This window comes from Anolis sagrei, chromosome 1 (assembly GCF_037176765.1).
Source record: "Anolis sagrei isolate rAnoSag1 chromosome 1, rAnoSag1.mat, whole genome shotgun sequence".
In the NCBI taxonomy this organism is placed as follows: Eukaryota; Metazoa; Chordata; class Lepidosauria; order Squamata; family Dactyloidae; genus Anolis; species Anolis sagrei.
The window spans coordinates 290379796-290393022 of NC_090021.1; the positions used below are offsets into that span (position 1 = coordinate 290379796).

At 38.7% G+C, this 13227-nt stretch overlaps 1 protein-coding gene across 1 annotated transcript in view; it reads left to right on the top strand.

Annotated features, from left to right (window-relative positions):
• The window catches only part of PLCB2 (phospholipase C beta 2), a 69604-nt gene that overhangs the window by 16320 nt on the left and 40057 nt on the right, over positions 1–13227 (top strand). Inside the window, exons 3-10 of the mRNA XM_060760285.2 lie at positions 702–770; positions 2379–2519; positions 5184–5263; positions 8082–8135; positions 8232–8307; positions 9388–9488; positions 11500–11666; positions 11950–12096. Coding sequence (XP_060616268.2) covers positions 702–770; positions 2379–2519; positions 5184–5263; positions 8082–8135; positions 8232–8307; positions 9388–9488; positions 11500–11666; positions 11950–12096 — 835 coding nt within the window. The remainder of the gene's footprint in view (positions 1–701; positions 771–2378; positions 2520–5183; positions 5264–8081; positions 8136–8231; positions 8308–9387; positions 9489–11499; positions 11667–11949; positions 12097–13227) is intronic.

Sequence of the window (13227 nt, forward strand, 5' to 3'; positions counted from 1 at the left end):
TTTAGTTGTGCGAAAGCCCTCCCAGTCACCACCGACAGTAGTTAGACAGAAAATGGGAGAACTGGCAACTGATTTTCCCTACCAATTTTCAATTTTAATCTCTCAGTAAGGTCTGTTTTATCTGTATCTTTTTTTAAAAAAAATCTTCTACTACAGTATTTTCAGCAATGGAGTTGGGTATTTCTGTGAAAAGCTTGCTAGGGCAATTTGCACTATTCAACATATAACCACCAAAAGAGTTGTTTGAATTGAAGCAGAAATATTACAGAACTGTTTATATTTACCCTAATATTTGCATAATATCCATATGGAAACAGCTGCACTAGTTGAACTGAACAAGAACTCTGATTTCCCCATGTATACTTGGGGTGGTGGTGTACAAAGCAACGTACAAGTCTCCACCTAACATTTCAATGATTTTACAATTTTTATCCTATTCAGAGCTTGGGAAAAATGACTGCAAGATATTGGGAGCTGTAGTCTTTTAAAAAAAATCCAAGTTCTACCCCACTACACAGTATTTGATCCTATTTGTAAAAGGTCTGTTAGGTTTCATCAAATACATTCCCATCAAGCACAACTCTCTTTTTAGCCTTAGATGTGATTACGTTGTTTTATGTAATATGTTCAGTAATTCAGGTCTTCTGCTTTCCTTTCCAGTTACTGCCGTCTGGAATGCTAATTTTTGTTTTATTTCGCAGGAAACTGAATTTTTGGATATAACGAGTATTCGAGACACTAGAGTAGGGAAATTTGCCAAGATTCCTAAGGTAAGTTTGTAGATCAAACCAGTTCATTCATGCAGAGCTCCAACATAGCACCCATTCTGTATAAGTATCAGTGGTTAGTAGGTTCTGTCTCACTCACACATGCTTGAAAAAGTTTTTGGAACTTTTTCATTATCTGAGTAGAGGCCAAAAGAGGGTGCTAAACAGAGAAGAGTAGTCCATTTTATGGGGGGAGGGGGTTGAAGGAGTAAAACTATTTGCCCCTGTCCTCCTGTTATTCCCCCCCCACCCATATCACCATCGTAGAAACAACCCTTGTTTATGACATGGGGGGGGGGGATAACCAGCAAAAAAGGAGGAAATGTTTTTCCTCCTTCAGCTTCCCCCCCCCCCCGCCGTAAAATGTACTATCCTTCCCTGTCTAGCGCCCCCTTTTGGCCTCTGCACAGATAATGGAATGGTATAAATTTAAAATTAAATTACAACTTCCAGATTTTCTATAATTTCCTGTATGGCAGAGGATTCTGATACTATGAGGAAACTGGACTACCTTCCAACAATACAGTTCTTTTACTCTATGTGCTGTACTGATACTGGGAAGAAGGTAATGTTTCCAAGCTCTACAATACAATCTGTGCATGGCCCAAATAGATCATGCAAAGGCTACAAGAATGACGATGCATGGAGGCAGACCTGTGTTCTCTCTAGTATCGGATGCAGAAATGGGATTCATACACAAGAGTGGTTGCACTACAACTCTCAAGTACCCAAGTCAGTATTGTCAGTTGTGAGGAATTTTAGAAGGTGCAGTTCCTTAATGATACAGGAAAATGCTAGCAATACATGTTGGGTAAATAGGCCCTCCATCACACACATTGAAATTTTCTTCGGGGAAGGAAAGGAGGGAGGGATGGAATAATATCTAATGGGTATTATTATTATTATTATTATTATCAGCCCTTTTTCGGTTTTAACTTTTGTTTATTTGATTATTAAGCGAGCAGCCATTGACAATAGAGTCATGCTGGAAATTCCTTTATCTGTTGCCTCAGATAAAAAGTAAAGTAAAGGTAAAGGTTTCCCCTGACATTAAGTCTAGTTGTGTCTGACTGAGGGGTGGTGCTTATCTCCATTTCGAAGCCAAAGAGTGGGCATTGTCCATAGACACCTCCAAGGTCATGTGGCCAGTATGATTGAATGGAGTGCCATTGCCTTCCTGGAGAAACGGTACCTATTGATCTACTCACATTTGCATATTTTCAAACTGATAAGTTGGCAGAAGTTGGGCTGGGAGCTCACCCTACTCCCCAGATTCAAAATGCCAACCTTTTGATCAGCAAGTTCAACAGCTCAGCGGTTTAACCCACTGTGTCACCATGGGCCCCACCAGATAAAAAGTAGCATTTGTTTAATTTATGGTTGTTGTTCTTTTAACTTTCCTGAAGGTGCTTCACTCCTATTCCATGAAAAAGTAAGGTGCTAACTGTCATTATATTTTAAAAATATAATTTAAGATGTTTTATTCTTGAAGAAACAAACTTCCATGTTGAATTTTAAGTAAAATGCCTTGGTTATTGCTTTTTGAAAAGATAGTTTACCCTCACCTCTGCATTTAGTTTAAAGACACTAACATTTGCTTCCTTTTTGCAGAGCCAGAAGCTCCGAGAGGTTTTCAACTTGGATTTTCCAGAAAACAACTTCTTCCTCAAGACATTGACAGTCGTTTCTGGTCCTGATATGGTGGACCTTACCTTTCACAATTTTGTTTCCTATAAAGAAAATGTTGGAAAGGTATGAGATGGAAGTGAGTGGGGCACTGTGAAGATTCTGGGTTCTCTCCAGGAGTGGAAGGAAAGATGGGCATTTTTCTGTTGCTGGTTTATTTTGCTAAGTATGAGCAGCTAGTTTATTTTTGTTCTCTTCCTCAGCAATTCTACATGGGACCACAAGAGTAGATAAATGGAAGCAGTTGTGATATCTTGTTTCAAGTGCTTTATTAGGATATGGCCAACCTGAATTTTAATCTATGGTCTGCCATGATGGTTACTAGAGTTTTTTGAGACATCTCTTTTACTCTAACTTTATTTCACTGAGTGCTTGAAATGACCAAAACCTCATAACAATATAGCTGATTTAAGACATGCTCCTGTGGCGTGCTAATACAACTTGTCTCCGATTGATGCCCAAGCTTCATATGATTTCAGAGATCTTATAAGTGTGGCAGTAGTACATCTTAGCAGGCTTTTTTGCCCTAGTAATATCCAAGCACACCAGCTGTTTCACACAAGATTTTTTAAAAATGATCACTTTGAGAATTAGTTCAGTGGAAATAAGCACTCAGTTACTAATATTCAGGATGAATTTTAATAAGGAATTAATTAGCTCATAAATAACAGACAGCCCTAGGCCTATTAAACATATAAGACATAGGATCAAAAGAATTTGGTATAAATTAATGCACCAAGATTCAAATATAGATATGCTAGCTTCAAAGGCATGCTTGATGTTTAAATTGAGTGCAATTCTATTTGGCAAGGTAGAATTGCTTCACATGAGAATGGTACAGGGCCTGATTGGTTAGGTAATCATACTAAACAGATGGGATCGCTAGTTGCCTCAGATTAATTTGAGCCAATATAATCCCATAGCTGGAATATTCAAGTGGGTCTAAGGAGATTCAGGTTCAATTCCTCACTCAGCCATAAAGTGGGCTCATGAAAGCAAACCTACTTTTATACTCATGTATAGGTCTAGAACTGTTAGTCAAGAATTTATCCAAAAAGCCTAGGTCAACTTATCAATGAGTTAATGTAAGTACTGCACCTTAACCAGTGTCAAAAAAAAAAAAGGAACCATGGCTTTCTCAAAGTAGAGTGACAAACGCATTGTTCATCCCATGAGAATCTAAAAGAAACATGTATAATCTACTGTGATACAGCTTTTTGAATGCCTGGATGGGAAAATGGTGGCAGACAGGGCAGCTGGTCCCAAGATGGTGTGGCTGTTTTTCCACACCATAGAATCACTCTCAACTGAAGGAAAAGAGGTGGAAGAGGAGGAGGATTTTTTTTAACCTGCCTCTCCTCAAAACAGGGCACAACACAGTAAAAAACCCATAATAAGCACATTGTTGTAGCACTGCGGGTAAAACGAGAAAAAAACTTGCTGACCAGAAGGTTAGCAGTTCGAAGCCACAGGTTGGGGTGAGCTGTAAGCCCTAGCTTCTGCCAACCTAGCAGTGCAATAACATGCAATATGAGTAGATTAATAGGTACCACCTCTGCAGGAAGGTAAAAGGTGTCCATGCAGCCATGCCAACAACTCGACCAGAAGGGTCTGCAGACAACAATCTCCTTGGCATGGAAAATGGAACAAGAGCACCTCTCCATGGCCAGAGTTGAGCACTGCCTCCAGACGCCGAAGATGAAAAGGGAAACCTTTGCCTTTGTTTGCATGTTGTATGTCATTGTTGTTCGCTGTATAAAAGACATTGAATGTTTGCCTATATATGTGTATACTGTAATCCACTCTGAGTCCCATCAGGGAGATAGAGTGGAATATAAATAAAGTATATTATTAATAATAATAATTATACAACAGTATATAAAATACATATATTGAAACATATTTTATGAAAAACATATAGTAAAATAAACAGAACAAGGATTAAAATACAGTAAATTCAAGACATGAGTTTAAAATTCATAGTTTAAAATTGACTGGTAGGCCTGCCAGAAGAGATAGCTTTTCATTTGTCTCTTAATTTATCTGTGGGTCATATTGAAATGTATAATTTTTGCCCTTGACTTATACATGATGTTCGGTTATATAGAAGTACAGTATATTCTGGCGTATAAGACTACTTTTTAACCCAAGAAAATCTTCTCAAAAGTCAGGGGTCGTCTTATACGCGGGTGTAGTCTTATGCCTGGGAGTCGTCTTAACTCTATATTTTAACTGGAAAAGTTGGGGGTCGTCTTATACGCCCAGTCGTCTTATATGCCGGAATATACGGTATATATGGCATGTCATAGGGCCTTTATGAAAATAAAATTAAGAGGGGAGAATAATTTATGCTACCTTAGCTTTGTGAGAAAAATTAGCTTATGAATGTATAAATTAATTCAGCTTTATTTAAATAATCTGATTTTGAACACATTTACAGAGAAATAAATATAATTTATTTCAATAGTGGTATAGATAGGATTGTGGTTTTAAAAAAGGATAAGCAGGTCTAGGAATAATCATTGGTTCCACATTGAACTACTGTAGTTGTTCAATGGGGACTGAAAAATTAGACATTAAAAATTGTTTTGAACTCCACTTTCCAGAATCTGCTACTAGCATGACCACCAGTGAATAAGAGAGTATGAGATGAAGTACAAAAATTATTTCCCCAGCCTCCATGAAAAACAGGTTTCCATTCTTTGAATTTGTATTTTTCCCCTTCTTTAGGATTGGGCAGATGATATTATGGCCATTGTTAGGAACCCATTTACATACAATGCTTCCCGCTACACGTTCCTGGAGAAAATGTAAGTTACTAATTGACTAATTGTTTAATGTCCTAGCTCATTCTGGTATTGGATTCTGATTATGACAGAAATGGAGCCAAACAGCTATACGAGGGGAGTCACAGCATTTGCAAAATTGCTAGTTAGCCTTTCATTAATAAGCAGGCAGAAAGACAGCTCACTGAAGATAGGACATCTCAGTATCTATAAATAATCATGAAATGCTGCCAGTTGGCAAAGGAAAACAAGAGTTGCAGCATAAAATGCCCTCTTTGTTCTCTTAGATTTTGTAGCAGGGGATAAGGCTTGTGTGATGTTTCTGATGTTGTTGGACTGCAAATACCATCAGTCTGGCTGGCCAGTATAGTCAACATTGAGGGATATTGTGAACTGAAGTCCAACAACTAAAGGGGTGTGTCGTGTTTTAGTTAGAGACTGAAGATGAGGGGATTGTTCAGTCAGATGTTATGAGGACTGATGGGCTTTCCAGGGTGGGAAATGAGTGGATTATAGATCACGATTCTGTCTGGGAGAATGGGTCTATGTCTGGTGAGAAACAGCTTAAGAGCAGAGTGGAGATGGAGATGCTGTGGCATCAGAAGATAGGGAGAACCTTTCCCCTAGTCGTTCCTTGACAACAGAAGATAAGGAGCTAGAAGGGAGAGATCATTCCCCTGGGAAAACAGCTGAGGTCAGTAGGAGTTGGAGGCTCGATCTCTGGAGGGAGCCGGATTATGGAGGTCACAGAGACTAAGTGAGAAATCTTTGAAACAACAGAGCAGATGTCAAAGATGTGACCTCATGGCTTTGTGGTCCTTAAATTAAAGTGTTGTTTATTAAAAGGGTTAGAGCAGGCAACACTGTGTTACCGTTTACACCTTGGTCTTGTTCCTCTTTCAAGTCTATGTTTAAGTTCCTTGGGAAAGTTTTGTGCTCATGTTCATGGATTCATGTTTTGAAAGAAGTTCCTGTGAACCTGGTTATAGATTTATGCTTATGTTTTGATTCCTGATTTTCCATGTACTTTGTTACTTTTGAACAGAATTCTGATATATGGACTATTGCCTTTTATTTGCCTCTTTTCCTATTGCATTTTTGGAAATTACCTTTTGCCTTTTTATATTTGTTTGCTTCAATAAGCTGTTTAGTTAGTAATACTGGACTCTTGGGTGGTGCAAAGGTGAATCCAGGCCAGAATGCAACAGTATGTTCCAAAGCTTGGGAAAGTTGCTGTTCCAATCTACAGCTTCCCAAATATTCTAAGCAGGCACTTAATATATTCTGGGAGTTGTGGTTTTAAAGGAAAGTTTATGGAACACACCTTGCCCTCCTCTGACAATACAGCAACATATGTGAAGTGTAAAGCTTGAATCTTGAAGATGAGAATTACTATTAGAAAAGTTTTTACGTTGCATCTTTCTGTTGCAGACCAGTGATTTTTTTCTTTAAATCTATTTTATATTGACAATCTAAGGATAATAACAACAGGCAAAACCCTTGGTAATCAAAGGCTTTTAGAAGTGGGTGTGGTTCCCAGTGCCCAGTTCTGTTTAGACTGGGCATTGGGATTCAATTCCCAATCAAAGTTGGCTTATACATTTTCTCAGTCTTAATAAAGAAGGATTATAACAGGTCAAGACATTTCCTTGAGAAAATGATTGACTGATGTAAGATTTTTCCCATTCAGAGGATTTTGGGACCAGAAAACATGAGTTACAAGAGAAAGAGGTACAGGTTTTGCAGCAAGGATTTAGTCTTATAAAAAGTCTTGAAATGTGAACATTCATCAAAATTGGGGGAAACTGTCATAATTACATCAACCGGAGAGAGAAAACCTTTTGAAAATATCAATTCCAGTATGATAGAATGAAATTGGTTAAATTTTATATCCATACTTGGAATTAAAGTGAGCAGAGATGAGCATTATGGCAGTAAACAATTAAATTCAGAATCCTTGTTTATGAGAAAGATGTCTTCTTTGTTATAGTGCTAGCAGAAAAAAAGGCCTAAATGCTCCAAAAGTAACAGATCCTGTCTGGTCTTGGAAGCTAACTCGGGTAATCTGTGGTTAGTATTTGGAAGGGAGACCACCAATGAATACTAGGTGCTTTAAACTATGGCAGTTTCTACACTGCCCTATATCCCAGGAACTGATCCCAAATTGTCTGCTTATCTCAGATTATATGACAGTAATTACTCATATAATCCAATTCAAAGCAAATAATCTGATATCAGATCCTGGGATATGGGGCAGTGTAGATCCAGCCATAATCTTAGAGAAAGGAACTAGACAAACCACCTCTGACTATTCCTTGCCTAAGAAAACCCTATGAAATCAATGGGTCACTATTAGTCAACAGCCAACTCGAAGACACATACCATAAATAAATCCCTTCTCCCTCCCTCATACCTTGCCTGCTGTTGTAAGTACTACAACGAAAAGTACTCATCAGTAGTTTTGATTACTTTAGTAAGAGCAATCAGTAAACTGGCAATATGCTTGACTTTCATAAAGCAATTTCATTTCTGTTCATACACCAATGGTTCCAATTTCCATTCATGGTTTCCAATGATTGCAAATGCCATGACTCTGTGGAATTTGACAATTTCCTCAAGCAGCTTTTGAATTTAAATTCAGCTTGTAGTCTAACAACACTAATAATTCATTGATAGCTTTTCAAAAATAGCTCTCTCTGAGCTCTGAACAGTAACCAATAGATCTCAATAGCAATTTCGTAATTCCCACCTTCTGCCACTTTTCTCTCATTCCCTTCTTTCTTCTTACCTTTGTGAGTTGCAAGGCCAATGAAGGCTTTGTCTGTTCTGATATTTTCTGCAGACTAGTGAAGCTGAAGATGCAGCTGAACACTGAGGGGAAAATTCCTGTCAGAAAGTAAGTCTCACTTTTAATCCATATTTACAACAACAGTCTATTAAGAAGTGTTTCTAATAGTTCTGCCTATTACCAGTTGTCTTCTTTCTTTCCCAGTATTTTTCAAATGTTTCCTGCAGACCGAAAAAGAGTAGAGGAAGCATTAACTGCTTGTCACCTTCCAAAAGGAAAGGTAAGTAGCCTCTCAGCTATATAGTCCAGATTTCATCCTTGAACAAATTATTGTTGAAACTATAACATTTTCTAAACAATACCGGGCTTAGCACAGCAGCCTAAAACATTGTGCTGAAGAAAAAACCTGCCGATCAAAAGATTGGGGTGAGCACCTGCCGATAGCTCCAGCTAACCTGCCTACCTAGTAGGTCAAAAACAGAAATGTGAGTAGATAAAATGGGTACTGCTTTTAGTGGAGAAATAATAAAGATGCCCTTAAAGGATATCGATTGGAGGAAAACTCCTTAGCATGGAAGACTGAGTGACAGCACCCCCTGTGGTTTGAGTCGAGCACAGCCTCCAAAATGCCGGAAATAAGATGGGAAAAGCTACCTTGAGCTCTGTTTGTGTTCTCTGTCCTTGTTAATTATATAATGGGCATTGAATGTTTGCCGTATGTTTGTTCTGTAAACCGCTCTGAATCCCCGTTGGGGTGAGAAGGGTGGGGTATAAATACCGTAAATAAATAAATAAATTGCACGTTGATAAAAGCTGATCAACATTCCAGAGTGTGGCATGGACTATAATTCACAGAATTCACTAGCCAGCATGTGCACTAAGGAAGATAGTCCAAAAAAGTTGCTTTTCCAATTCAGCAATGTTTTTCCATATCACAGAACTCCACAATTACCCCATTACATTACAAGCAATAGCTCTTGAAATCTCCTCTTCCACTATTAAAGGTACACAACAGATAGGAGGCAGAATTTAATTATCCTTCAACAACATAGTACCAACACAGTTGATGGAAATCAAATTGATAGGCCCATAGCTCAACTAATCCCAGGATCCATCTACACTGTAGAATGAAGGCAGTTTGACACCACTTTCAAAACTATCATAACACGATGCAATGGAATCATGAGAGTGTAATTTGGTGAGGCTACTCTTTGGCAGAGAATGCTAAGGACCTTGTAAGACGCAACCACGGTGATTCCAAAATGTTAAGCCAGTGTAGTCAAAGTGGTTTCAAACTGCACTAATTCAAAGTCTATTATCCTTTTTCACATGCTCATCATAAATTGCCCTTTTTTCCCAGAATGAAGGCATCAATCCAGAAGACTTCCCCGAGGCAGTGTACAAAACATTCTTGATGAACTTGTGTCCTCGGCCAGAAATCGATGAAATATTTACTTCCCAGTAAGCTTCCTTTTTTCTTTTGGGAATGAGGGAGTCATTACATAGGCAAAAAGAGACTGTGAGATAAAAGGGGATTCTTGTAAAAAATTTATACCTTATTTTATTCTGGCACACCTTACGCTCACTGATACATTGGTTTCATAACAACTTCTTCGCTTTGGAATTGTGTAGTCACACACTGTAGAAATCCAGCATGAATCTGATTGCCCAGCAATACATATTAAGTGGCAATGTGTGGAAACATTCTCCCCATGCCTTGCCACCCATGCCTTAATTAATTAGCTTTGAACACAATCCAGCACAGAACACAGTGTAATGGTTTAAATGTTGGCCTATGACTGGAGACCTAGGTTTAAATCCCCTCTTGGCCATGAAAACCCACTGGGTGACCTTGGGAAAGTTACATTCTCTCAGCCTCAGATGAAGGCAAAGGCCAAGCCACTCTGAACATATCTTTCAAAGAAAGCCCTGTTAAAGGCTTGCTTTATGGTTACCATAATTTGGAAACAATGTGAACGAAAACAGCAGCAACTTCCCAATCCAGTATTAAGTGTACATGGGTTGAACTAGAACCTAGCTTTTACAATAAATATGGCATCTTCATCTTTACAACGGCAGCTTCAATCTAGAATTCTCCTTTTAGTAAAAGGTCTAGTTATAGAATGCAAAACCTTCGAAGGAAAAGCTCACATTATGTTTCTCATGTCACTATTATTTGACATCTGTCAGCAGTTGGAATCTGTGGGACAGGGTGAGCTTCTGTAGTTAGCCCCAGATTCTGCAAGCATAGCAGTTCAAAAACATGCAAAGGTGATTAGATCAATGGGTACCACTTCTGCAGGAAGATAATGGTGCTCCATGCAGTTATGCTGGTCACCTGACCTTGGAGGCATCTATGAACAACGCCAGCTCTTCAGCTTAGAAATGGAGATGAGCCCCACCCTCCAGAGTCAGACTCAACTAGACCTAATGTCAAGAGGAAACCTTTACCTTTACCTTTTAGCATGAACCTAAATGTGGAAAGTTCTCACATTTTAATTTTGTCCTTCCTTCAAGGAACTCAGGAAATGTATTGTCAGAAGCTTTCATGTCCCGAATCACTGGGGTTTTGGGTGGTTTCCAGGCTGTATTATGGTCGTCCTCTAGCAGAATTTTCTTTTGACATTTCACCTGCATCTGTGGCTGGCATTTTCAGAGGATCTTCAGAAGATGCCAGCTACAGATGGAGGCAAAAGTTAGGAGAAATGCTGCTAGAATATGGCCATACACCCCAGAAACCACAAAAGACCCCAATTCAGGAAGTGCATAATCTCATCTCCACTTTCAAACCCCATTTATGCTTATGGTCGTAATTTACCAATTTGTAAAGTCAATTATTTTTATTTATTTACTTATTTATTTTGCAGTATTTATATACTGCCCTTCTCAACCCCGAAGAGGACTCAGGGTGGTTCACAGTGTTGGCAACAATTCCATGCTATTGATAAAAAAAAACAGTAAAAAAAATTGATAGATGATAGATGATTAGACTGATATGAGATGACTGGCCCAGTGTCTGTACATGCACAGCATGGTTAAATTGAGATCTAATCTCTTAAATCACACATATTGAGGGTGTATCTATAATTAATACAGTTTGACACCACTCTGACTGCCTTGGCACAATGCTATGAAATCTTGGGATTTGTAATTGAGTGGAGCACCAGCTCTCTTTGGTAGAGAAAGCTAAAGCCTTCATAAAACTACAGCATTCATGATCTCATAGCACTATGCCATATCAGGTAAAATGGTGTCAAACTGCATTAATTATACCGTGCTGACCTTGAGCCTCAAAATATGCTTAATTTTCTGTTACAAATAATGACATATTAATTTTATGCTGATTTAACCTAATTTACATAAATAGGAATTTATAGGATATAGCCCTCCACTATCAAAACTTTGGTCATTCAGGAACTTTCCAAGAATTTTCATCTTTTCTATTCCTCCTCCTTCCATTGTATCTCCTCAGCCATTCAAAAGCCAAACCATACATGACGAAGGATCACTTGACCCAATTTATCAACAAAAAGCAACGTGATTCTCACCTAAATGATGTGCTTTTCCCGCCTGCAAAGCCAGAGCAAGTACAGCGTCTCATAGAGAAATATGAGCCCAGTGGGATGAATGTTCAGAGAGGTGAGTCCTTTCCCATCCAAATGAGTCTTTCCCATCATGCAGAGGAACATCACACTTTCCACTTGTTGCCTTGGCCTTCAATAGTGGAAGAATAATGGAAGGCCCAGAGAACAATTCTGCATTTCCTGCAGAACCTAACTACATTTAATTCTGTCTCTTGGATCTTTAAATGTAGCAACATCTGCAACATCTAGTTCCAGGAGTCAATAGCATACTATAAAAGAACATCCAAAGAAATTGTCTTCAGGCTCTTGTCCAGCAATAATATTGTTTTATTTTACAGGACAATTATCTCCTGAGGGAATGGTGTGGTTCCTGTGTGGTCCTGAAAACAGTATTATATCCCAGGATAAACTGTTGCTGTACCAGGATATGAATCAGCCACTCTCTCACTACTTTATCAACTCATCCCACAACACCTATCTGACAGGTGTGTCTCCCTACAAAAATATGCCCATATTTCACTATTGGGCCAATGTTCCTTTCCCATCAATGCTAACTTGAAAGAAAGATCAGTGGGGCTCCTTGTATTGGAACTGAACATGATACAGAAATAAGTATGGGACTGATTCCTTTGGCTGTTTGTTTGTGTTGTTGGTATTATTATATTTTATGATACATTTATATTATGTAATGGTAGGAATGTTAAGTTATCGTTTGAGAAATGTATTTTGACATAGGCCAAGGAAGGGCAAATTTTATTCTTCTGGATACTGCTGGGCACTTCTTAGCATTGTCTCTGCTGGGTCAGGGTGTTGGAGCTGAAATCCAGCCATTTGCCTATATCTGATGTAGGCTGAAGTCCTACTTACTATATGTACAGAAAGGTTGCCCAAGTTGCAGTGAGGAAGAGTTAGATATAAATCTAATAAACAGTTATAAATAGGAAAATAATGGGCAATTATTTCACTGGCAATCCATCTTGGGTTTTTCTGTTTATAACCCTACCAGTACCTGAGTCAGGAGACTTTTTGGTAGTGACCAAAAATGGTCAGGTGTGCTTGTTGTAGTTCAGAAAGCGTCAGAGGATTTTCTGAAGGTTCAGAGGATGAGGGGGATGAAGGGGTTCAAAATGAGGAGACTGTGAGAGATCGGAGAGAATTGCAGGCAGATGAGGCTGATGTTTTGGATTCCTGTGTTCATTTGTGGAAAGTGAAAGTTCCACTTCCCAGGGGAAACGCCTTGGGCAGATGGGGAGGTTTCTAGGGAGACTAGATTAGACATGAGAATGCAAGAAGTGGAAAACAGTCAAACTAGATATTCCCAGCAGATCCGAGATAAGACCCTGTAAGTCCAGATGTATCAGGCATGATCACATAGGTGTCTTAAAAGGCTTAAATTAAGTGTTTTGGTTTCAGGCCCCTCAGAGGAAACAATATTGCTATAGAAGTTTGTTCTTCTTGTCCAAGTATTCTCAAGTTTCCTGTGTTTGCCCGTGTTTCCTTGGAGAGTTTACCTGTTCTCATGTTCATAGATTTATGCTTAGAATACTGCTGTGGATTTTGGTTTCCTTGACTACATGCTCCTTGTCATTTTTGGATTATTGCTATTTTGTATTTTC